General features: G+C 45.3%; 1 protein-coding gene across 5 annotated transcripts in view; it reads right to left on the bottom strand.

Annotated features, from left to right (window-relative positions):
* Positions 1-1,966: 1,966 nt before the first annotated feature.
* The window catches only part of LOC134909061 (ribonuclease H1-like), a 135,625-nt gene continuing 126,386 nt past the window's right edge, over positions 1,967-11,205 (bottom strand). For all 5 annotated transcript variants that reach the window (XM_063915473.1, XM_063915469.1, XM_063915471.1 and 2 more), the window contains exons 7-9: positions 9,039-9,123; positions 8,819-8,943; positions 1,967-3,184 (exon numbers count right to left, since the gene is read on the bottom strand). In XM_063915473.1, the coding sequence (XP_063771543.1) occupies positions 3,089-3,184; positions 8,819-8,943; positions 9,039-9,123 (306 nt within the window). In that variant the 3' untranslated portion in view covers positions 1,967-3,088. The remainder of the gene's footprint in view (positions 3,185-8,818; positions 8,944-9,038; positions 9,124-11,205) is intronic.

Below are 11,205 nucleotides of genomic sequence, written 5' to 3'. Positions count from 1 at the left end.
ATTGTCCCCTAATGGATGAAGGAGAAATCACCAATTACTTTATCACAAAAAAAAAAAATCCAACTTTTTTCTTTCCTTGCCTCCTTGATCGGACTGCCACCTTTGACACAGTCAGTCAACCAACCTTACCTCCATGACCTCTGTGAATCTTTCCTCACACTTTTTCAATCTACATCTCACCCTCCTTTCCTCTACTTGTAGGTATGCCTACTTCTGCTTTCCCACTATATATCTCCTCCCTTAGAAATCTAAATCGGCGCCGACAACTGTATATGCTGGGAACATTGAAATATACATCTTCTTCTGAATTACCCAGCAATTTCCAAGTTGGTAACACCACCCTGTCTTTTCCTCAACACTGCTTTATACTTCTCTCCCAACATTCAGGCCATCTCTCAATGTTGTCACCACCACCTCAGGCACATCTCAACTATCTGCCCCTTCCTCACCCCAGATGCCATAAAACCTGTCATCCATACACTCATTTCCCATTTCGGTTACATTAACTTCTTCCCTTCTGGCTGCCCTTACTCGCACCTCTCCCACTTCAATTTATCCTCAACACTGCTGCTTATCCCATTTTCCTTCCAGTCTGTAATACCCCTTTCACACAGCACAAATAACCCGGTATCGACCCAGCATATTGCCGGGTCGACACGGGGCGGCGCGCAGTGTGAAAGGGGCATAGCTGAAATCCCGGGTCGCCCGACCCGGCAATTAAACCCGGGTATAAAGCAGTGTTATACCCGGGTTGAATACCGGGTCAGTGACTGCGTAAACGGGCCCGTTTACTAGATAGGGAGAGGTGGCGCGGAGATGATCTCATCTCCCAGCGCCGCCTCCACCTCCTGATCCCACCCCAGCTGCTATGGCAACCCGCCCGGCCCATTGCCGGGTCGGGAAAGCCTGCAGCAGCTGCCAATGCCGGATCCCACCCTGGTAGGACCCATTTCCAATTCCCGGGTGGGATCCGGCATTGGCAGTGTGAAAGGGGTATAAGTAGTTTGCTTCCTCCACCTCACCCTCCGCCTTACCCCCACCCCCTTCTATCTTCCTCTCATGGGGATGCGGTCAAGATCCCGTCAGACGGGATCCCGGCGGTTGGAATCCCGACCGGCACAATCCAGACATATTCTCCCTCTGTGGGCGTCCAAGACACCCATAGAGGGAGAATAAATTAGTGTGCCGAGTGTAGAGAGGCACCTGCAGCATGGCGAGCGCAGCGAGCAAGCAAGGGGCTGCGTTGCGTTCGCCCCCCTGTCGGGATTGTGCCGGTCGGGATCTCTGTGTCTGTATTACGACCGCCGGGATCTCGTCTGGCGGGATCTCGTACTCATCCCCTCTCATGGCCCCTATTCTGAAACTCACTCCATCACCTTTTCAGACTCTCCACCAGTCTACCCAGCTTTAAATGTGCTCCAAAAAATGTGCTTTTGTTAAAGTTTACCAACTCATATTATAACTCGCCACTCATCTGCTCTTCCCCTCCACCTAGTATCCTCCCAGGATCATCCTTCAATTGTTCATCTCCTCTCTATAGAATATTCCCTCTTGTTCTCCTCCCTGGCACTAGTGCTCTACTCCCCATCTGCAGCTTGCTTGCCCCTACATTTTGTACAGGGGTGTTGACTAGGAACTAGACTACCCCACTGACAAGCCGCTGTTTGCAATTCCAAATTCAAGCTAGACCAAGTTGCCAACCCTCACCCGTTATTTGTCCCATAGTCCACATGTGTAGTTATTGTAATGTTCTCCAATTATGCCATGCACTTATACTGTGGTTAGCTGTTGGGTATTGTACTTATATCTCTGTTACTCTTATTGTATCATATTTTTTATGTGCTCCACCCTTCTACGGTGCTGCAGAGACTTTGTAGAACCTTATAAAAAGTAGTAAAAAGACTGCAACTAACGTAATATAATGGCTTATGGCTATGCCTAGCACAAAATGACACAAATAGTCACATTTTATATGCCTGTTTAATAAAATGAAAATATATATTTTTTAATTAAGCTTTCTTTGTCCTATTCTAGATTGAATACCACAACAAATTGTGTCAATATCTTCACCAGCAGATTGAGCCAACATGCCACCTGTCTATGACCTGGGGCTAGAGCCATTCCCATCAGTGCAGAAATTACAGCCATTATGGCACAATTTGTGGATGAAAAACAGACCTGCATCACTGATTCTGCACAAGGTTATATAAATTTAAAAAAAACAAAAAAACATAACACTTTAGGGGCTCAAACCAATGACACACGAGGGGGCAAGTTGCTGTTGTAGTGTGGAAACATCCACTGGCATCATAAGTGCGGCATACAGCCACACTTGCTCATGCCGCAATGTACTCGTGGAAAATTGGATTGACCCCTAGGAGCTTTAAGCTCAAACTTCAAAAATCAGCACGTACATAACAAAAATGTGCCATAATTTATAGTATTTGCGAAATATACACACTTGTACTATTTACATTCCATTAATAAAATAGACCTTAAAATGATCCAAAAGTAATACAGAAACTAGACATTCTGGTTCAGTAGATTCAACTGGATAACATTACGGATTACCCCAGACCTGAATACAGACAATGTTTTGGGGCTTTAGTCCATACAGGATCAATGTTATACAGTTATATAAAAAAAAAAAAAAAAAATGATACGAAAAAAAAAAAGTTACTCTACTGGACATAGAACAGTAGGGTGTGCTTAGTTTGCAAGTAATTAAAGCAATACATAATCGTAAGGAGTTAGTCAGACCTAATAATTATTTAGTGCATAGGTTCTCATACTCTGTCTTCAGGAGCCCAAACAGTTCGTGTTTTCCAGGTCGTCTCACAGAATCACAAGAGAAATAATTAGTTTCATGGATCTTCTTGTGTCAGTGAGTAATGAATATACCTTTGCACCTGCTAGATCACCTGGAAATCATGAACTGTTTGGGGTCCCAGGACAGAGTTTGAGAACCACTGATTTATTGGGTGCTGGACTTGACAATGATCAATATAAAAGATACATAATGGAAAACATAAGCCCTCACTGAGTGTTCGTTTATTTTGCTCTATACATGCAGAAGTCTATATCCTGGTTAGCTGGTTCCTAAGGATGATTTTTGGGCTCCTGCTCTGGCAAGTTTATCAGCTTCTTCATTTCCTTGAAATCCAGCATGGCCTGGAATGTGCATCTAAGAAGAGAGGTACAGTAGTGATGAATTACGATCATGGTTTGTAATAAAGGTCAGAGAACACAATGATAAAGGATTATCTAACTATGTAAGACAGGAGGTTCCCAAACACGGTCCTCAAAGCATCCCAACAGTCCTGGTTTTAAATGTATCCATGCTTGGCCACAGGTGACTTAATTAGCACCTTAGTCAATTTGATTTACCCATCTGTGCAGAGTCATGGATATACCTAAAACCAGGACTGTTGGGGTGCTTTGAGGACTGCATTTGGGAACCTCTGATGTAAGGCAACCAAGAGGTTTGTCCAGAGATTCTACATTACTGAAGGAAGCTTATTTTGTGGGCTGAGCCAATTCCAAGAGGAAGATTATAATTAATTCACTATGAATGAGGATATCACTGCACCCAACCTGTTTCCTTTCTCCCAAATTCTGTCATTGGTGGATCTGGAGTACTGTATAATAACTGCAAGTTTAAGCTATCAAATGATGTACAGGTTGATTATCTCAACAAACATACTTCTATCAAAGCACATCTCTCGTTCTGAATTACTACTTTCATTAAAATAAAAAAATAGGATTTTTTGTTTACTTACCGTAAAATCTCTCTGATTTCATCTGGGGGACGCTGCGCACTTACTGATGGGTTAGAATGTGTGGGTAAGGAGTTTGACACAGAACCTACAGAAAAACTAACTCCTCCCCCCTCTAACACCTCCCATCTCCAGCCTGACCAACAAGTACCTCAGTTAATGTTTAGTCAAGCTGAAAGACTAAAACAGAACCAATAAAACCAGACAAATATACGGGAGGGATCGCAGCGTCTCCCAGATGGAATCAGAGAAAGATTTTACGGAAAGTAAACAAAAATCCCTATTTCTCGGTCATCAATCTGGGGGACGCTGTGCACTTACTGATGGGATTTCCCAAAGCAAGCTAATTAGAGGAGGGAGACACAGACGGCATAGCAGTCTGTAAAATCGGACGCCCAACAGAGGCAGTCTCCAAACCAAAAGCATGAAAATGATAAAACTTTGTTAAGGTATGCACGGACGACCAGGTCGCTGCTCTACACAACTGCTCAATAGATACACCTCCGCGAACAGCCTAAGAGACTCCCACAGGTCTAGTCAAATTAAATTACTGGGTCAGGAACAGTAACATTTGAAGATACATAGGCCTGTCGAATAGCCGGAGTCACCCAACGAGAAAGATGGAGTAAACGCCGGAAGTACAATGTCCTGATTTAGGTGGAAGGCCAACACCACCTTTGGAATTCCACAGATTCCAATGGTACAAATGGAGAGTTCTGAAGAGCCGGAACAACTAAATTTAAGTCCCAGGGTGGAAAAAATGGTGGTTGAATCCTAAGTACTCCCTGAAGAAACGTCTGGACCTCTGGAATAAGAGCCAATCTTTTCTGAAAAAGCACCGATAAAGCGGAAACCTGCCCTTTAAGGGAGGAAAGCAGTTGGCCCTTGGTGAGACCATCCTGAAGGAAAGACAACAGACGAGGCAGTCGCAATAGGTCTGGTGTCAATCCGTGTTTCTCACACCAAGCAAAAGTAAATACGCCACACCCTGTGATAAATTCCAGAAGTCACTGGCTTTCTAGCTTGGAGCATTGTTTTCACGGCTGGACGAGATAAACCTTTCGCTCTTAATGCTGAATTCAAGAACCATGCCGTCAAAGCCAGACGATTTAAATCTGGGTGGCGACACAGTCCCTGATCGCAGGGGTAGACAGAAAGGTACCCCAACTTACATGTCGCGCAGAAGTGTGTACTACTGGCAACGCGACCAATATGGGACTACAAGAATGACTGGCAGGCCTTCTCGACGGAAGCGTTGAAGTAGGCGTGAAATTAGAGGAATCGGTGGAAACACATATCCTAGGTGAAACTGCCATGGAGCTGTCAAGGCATCGATTAGTGTTTCCTGAGGATCCTGCGTATGCAACCCGTATTGAGGGATCTTTTTGTTGAGACGAGACATCAGATCTATGTCAGGCATGCCCCACAGAGACACCAGAGCAAGAAACATCTCCTGGTGAAGCTCCCACTCTCCCAGGTGAACTGTGTGACGGCTTAAGAAAGCCAGAGCGATCTTCTTGCTGTTACAGCCAAGGCAGATACACGTGATTATAGCGCAGCAGAGTCCAACAATGCTTCACATACATAAGTCAGAGCTTCAGAATTTTGTTCTGCTTATTGAATAGCCTCCGATGGATCACCAGACTGCATTTCAGACACTACTTGTGCTAGCCAGTCATCCACGGCCTTAAGAACCCAAGCACCAGCGAGGATTGGGCGTAGAGAAATACCTGATAGAGGCAATTCTTAAATCTATGTTTACCCTATTTTCCTATCTGTAGAATCCTTCAAGGTGACTGACTGAATAACCGTAGCCTTCGCCAAGTGTGTAATAGGAGCATCTACCTTTGGGGCTGTTTCCAAAAATTGTGTGTCCTCCTCTGTAAATGGATACAGAAATCAGGAGTCCGGTTTAAGCCGGGGTTCCTTCAAAATATCCGAAAACGTGAACAAGGGAAGACAGCCACTTGTCTTTTCTGCCTTTTGAAAAAGGCTGTTGAAGTCTCTGCCAGTGCCATATCCTGGAGGTTAAGAGTCTGACAAATGGCTTCTATCAGTAATCTGACACCTGAGCTTGTAGATAGCTCCTCCTCTTCCCAAGCCGAAGCATCCTCCCACTCCGGATCTACTTCACCTTCCTCTAAAGGAGAGACTAAAGAATCTAACTCCTCCCCTGGGAAAGTTCTAGCGGGTAACAACTGTGGGCGTTTAGTGGAAGTAGAATTACCTGAAGAGGTCACTATTTTGTTCAAGGACTGAGCTAAATGAGAGAGACACTTGCCCATATTTTTCGCCCACAGTGGCTCCTCGGGAGTTTGACTGGAATCAGCACTCGATTTGGACTGACGCAACTCAGATATGGCATCGGCCATGTTTTTGGCCCACAGAGGCATAGACTGATCTGCAGAACCTCCTGGCTGGTGTTCCAGATCAGGTAGCACGAAAGTACCCGCATCCGTGCTACCTTTTGAAAGCTTGGACCCACATTGTGAACACGCAAAATAAACAATCGAGCATGCTTTCCCTTTTGCAGATTTGTCCGGCTTATTGGCCATATTACTATTTTTTAATATTGGTCCAATAAAGCAGCAATAAATAATAAAAAAACCTGCAGAACAGGGAATTAGAACTAAGGTAAAACGCTCATCTAATAATGTGCCCTGAAAAAAACCCAAAAAACCATATACCCCTCGTGTGATTAACAGGGTGAGGGGTAGGTACTATTAGTGAACCCCACAGTAAGTAAGGGATTTATCTCTAAATGACTGGCTCTGCAAATATATAAAAGGCAGCCAAAATAAACAGTGATACTTATAACACTTGCTGTAGCATGGCGCAGCATCCCCCGTACTGAAGCGCCTCCAGTGTGTAGAAGATGGCGCCCAGAGCTTCAGACCTCCCACACATAGTGGGCGGATGTGTGCGCGAGACTAGGAAGGTGGGAAGTGTCTTCTTCCCCTTCAGTTTCACCGCCGCAGCCGCTGTGAAAATGCCCTTCAAGAAAAGGACCGCACCATCACAGCTAGCAGCACGCGGCTCCCCTTCAGTAAAAAGACCGCGACTAGTCACGGACTGTCTGGCAGCCAGCAGTAAGGCTTCACACCTGCACACAAGCCCGCTGCCCTGTTAAAAGGCAGCAGTAAAAATTAATCTACACAGCACCGCAGCTCACCCCGGAGGGGGGGGGGGGGGGGGGGAGAACACTGAAACGCCACACAACATAATGAACAGCCCAATGCTGCCAAGGCAGATAGTGGCTGTCCTACCTGAACCGTGCCTCCTCGGATCCTGTCCGGAAAGAAAGCCCCAGTGACCGGAATATGGTGACAGTCCAGAGGCATATTAAAGTGGGAATTTGCGTCTTACTCTAGCTAACCCCACTCTAGTTGTACCTGCCACCTGTGTACAGGGACTAAGTACCGCAGATAACCAAGTAAAACAAAAGCCTAACTGAAAGCTATAGGTGGAAAAACGGTGTCTGTACGCCACAGGCACAAAACTAAAACGGAGGTGCTTGTTGGTCAGGCTGGAGATGGGAGGGGTCAGAGGGGGTAGGAGTTAGTTTTCTATAGGTTCTGTGCCAAACTACTTACCCACACACTCTAACCCATCAGTAAGTGTGCAGCTTCCCCCAGATGGATGACCGAGAAATAATAAATATAATAAAAAATACCTGCCAGCTATCAGCACACCACTAACATGATCCATTTTCGGTTATAACCATAGTACATGAAGTACAGAAGCAGTTTCAGGCCCATGTAAACCAATTAGTAAGCCTGTAACACCATTTAAATGATCGTAGTGGAGTTTCCCCATTACTAGGCATTCGTAATAAAAATAAAATAAAATAAATAAATAAATCTACTACTGACTGAAATGCCATGATTGAGGTTACAAATACATTCCAAATTACCTTATGCGCCACCTTGCCACATCTCCAGAATAATTGTCCTTTGTCCAGCAGAGAAATGTAACAGTCTTAGTGGGGAATCAAATAGTTTTGCGCGCCCAATCTCTCGTCTAAAAAGTCAGGGAGATCGTAGGGCACAATTAAATTGTTTTTTTTTGTGCACAGAAAGGTCGGGTTTAGCCACGTAAAGTTGTCAAACCCAACAAACGGGCGCGACGCGAGAAGTCCCGTTAGAGCGCTCAAATGGGTCGCTTTTTACACATTTTATCTCACACCCCTGGGGGGTGCGATATGAAATGCTGGCACCAGCAGCCGATTGCACCCAAATGGAGCAACAATTGAATAGCTCCGTTAGGCGCCATCTGCTGGCAGATAAAACAATTGAATTCCACCCTTAAATACCTTGATCATCTGTACTACTGAAAGCTTACTGTTCTATATGCAGCTATTGTGATCTTCCAATAGCTAGCATGATCACCGTGAGAACAAATACAGGATATCATTAAAGACTTCATGTATCACTAGAGATGTGGCTTTGCAATACAACTTCTGCCAGACGTACAAATAAGACTATTCTATAACTAGCATGTTTGCCCAATAATGAAGAACACCATAGACCAATTCTCATTCGTTTCAGTATGATCATTTGTTTCAATTGGAGTTTCCAGATGTATTCATAACTGGCAAGAGCATTGTAATGAATCCAAGATTTTTTTTTTTTATTCCTTGAAAACGATCAAAAAGTGCTGAAAATAAAGACCAATTTTTTATTTATTTTTAAAAGCCTGATTCATACATTAGAGAACAGTGACAAACTCCTGTTTGGCAATTACAATTAAATTTACAAATAAATTCTGAGTAATACATGGAACAGGGAACTTGCCTAATAACCGAACAGTTCCAGGCAATGAACCCGGAGCTTTAGCTGCTCGGCAAACACTGCTGCTAATTGAATCTGCCCCTATGTGCCTGTATTGACCAATTGAACATGGAATATGAGGGAATGTACCGATATGCAAGAACAGCACATAATAAACTGTCCATTTGCTAAGAGATTCAGCCTTCAAGCACAGATATAGGCGCTCCCACCCTTTTCTCTCTATTAATGTATACACACTCATACTGCACTCACCCAGTTAACATCAATTCCGTGTGCAAGATGCTCCAGTTTTTCAAAGTCTTCTCTGTTTATGACGTCTTTACCAGTGGCCAGCTTCCAGCCATTTTTCTTCCAGGAATGTATCCACTTAGTGGCACCTGGTGAACAGTGACATTAATACGCAAGCTTTGTATCCAGGGCAGATGGAGAAGAGTAATAGGGTAGCAGACACTGGTACGTTACTGCCATTTACCATTTATTGTAAACTTGCTGTCCGTGTATAGCACCAGCTTTGCGATATTCTGACTTCTGGCCTGTTCTAACGCCTTACATGCTGCCTGGGAAGGGGGAGAGAAGAGTCCATATGACATTAGGAGATCATTCCATTTTATTTTACATACACAATGTAACACACAAGACATTTTAGTTCTTTGCGAGTTGGAAAAAAAAATATAGGATTTTAATTACCTACTGGTAAATCCTTTTTTCTCGTAGTCCATAGAGGATGCTGGGGTCCATATTAGTACCACGGGGTATAGACGGGTCCACCAGGAGCCATTGGCACTTTAAGAGTTTAATAGTGTGGGCTGGCTCCTCCCTCTTTGCCCCCCCTACCAAACTCAGTGCCCGAGGAGACAACATACTTCGAGAGAAGGAAATACACAAATAGTGGCGAGATTCACACCAGCTCACACAACAAGGCAAAGGCGGCCAACAAGCCGGAAAACTCCGCAACAGCTGAAACAGTAAAGGAACGCAGAACTTACCTAAGAAGGCAGTACTGAACCAAATAACCACTGCAGGATAAAGAAGCGCTGGGCAGGCGCCCAGCATCCTCTACGGACTACGAGAAAAGGAATTACCGGTAGGTAATTAAATCCTATTTTCTCTTACATCCTAGAGGATGCTGGGGTCCATATTAGTACCATGGGAAAGTACCAAAGCTCCCAGAACGGGAGGGAGAGCGCGCAGGCTCCTGCAGAACTGCTTGACCAAACCGGAGGTCATCAGAGGCCAAAGTATCGAACTTGTAAAACTTAGCAAACGTGTTCGACCCAGACCAAGTAGCCGCTCGGCAAAGCCGACATACCCCAGGCAGCCGCCCAGGAAGAACCCACTTTATGAGTAGAGTGGCCCTTAACAGACTTTGGACACGGCAATCCTGCCGTAGAATATGCATGCTGGATTGTGAACCTGATCCAGCGAGAGATCGTCTGCTTAGAAGCAGGACACCCAATCTTCTTGGGATCATAAAGGACAAACAGAGTCCGATTTTCTGTGACGAGCAGTCCTCTTCACATAGATCTTCAAAACCATCACAACATCCAAGGCCTTTGAAGCAATTGAGGAGACAGTAGCCACTGGCACCACAAATAGGTTGGTTGATATGAAAAGCCGATACAACCTTAGGAAGGACCTGTAGACGAGTCCTGAGTTCTGCCCTATCTTCATGGAAGACCAGATAGGGACTTTTACAGGACAAAGCCCCCAATTCCGACACACGTCGCAAGGCCAACAAAGTGACCGTCTTCCACGTGAGAAACTTGACCTCAGCCTCCTGGAGAGGCTCAAACCAATCCGATTGCAGGAAATGCAATACCACGTCAAGATCCCAGGGTGCCGTTGGTGCCACAAAGGGAGGCTGGATCTGCAGAACCCCTTTCAAAAAGGTCTGAACCTCAGGGAGGACAGACAATTGTTTCTGGAAGAAAATGGATAAAGCCGAAATCTGGACCTTGATGGATCACAATCTCAGGCTCATATCCACACCTGCTTGCAGGAATAGGAGAAACCGTCCAAGTTGAAACTCCACCGCAGGAAACTTCTTGGACTCACACCAAGACACATACTTTTTCCAAATTCGATGGTAATGTTTAGACGTTACTCCCTTCCTAGCCCGTATCAGGGTAGAAATAACTGCGCTCGGAATACCTTTCAAAGCTAAGATTTGGCGCTTAACCGCCATGCCGTCAAACGTAGCCGTGGTCAAGACGATAAGCGAAAGGCCCCTGTAGTAGAAGATCCTCCCGAAGAGGCAGAGGCCTTGGATCTTCCAGCAGATCCGCGTACCAAGCCCTCCTTGGCCAGTCCGGAGCAATGGAGGATTGCCATAGCCTTGGCCAGTCCGGAGCAATGGAGGATTGCCATAGCCATTGTTCTTTTGACAAGCTGTAGAACTCTTGGAATGAGAGGAAGTGGAGGGAACACATACACTGACGGGAACACCCACAGTGTTACCAGTGTGTCCACTGCCACGGCTTGTGGGTCCCTTGACCTGGAACAGTACCTCCTCAGCTTCATGTTGAGGCGGGAGGCCATCATGTCTACGTGAGAAACCCCCCACCAACCGGTTAGCTCCTCGAACATCTCCGGTGGAGGCCCCACTATCCTGGATGGAGATAGTGTCTGCTGAGGAAGTC

This window comes from Pseudophryne corroboree, chromosome 4 (assembly GCF_028390025.1).
Source record: "Pseudophryne corroboree isolate aPseCor3 chromosome 4, aPseCor3.hap2, whole genome shotgun sequence".
NCBI classification, from domain to species: domain Eukaryota; kingdom Metazoa; phylum Chordata; class Amphibia; order Anura; family Myobatrachidae; genus Pseudophryne; species Pseudophryne corroboree.
This window is presented reverse-complemented; position numbering and strand designations above follow the sequence as displayed.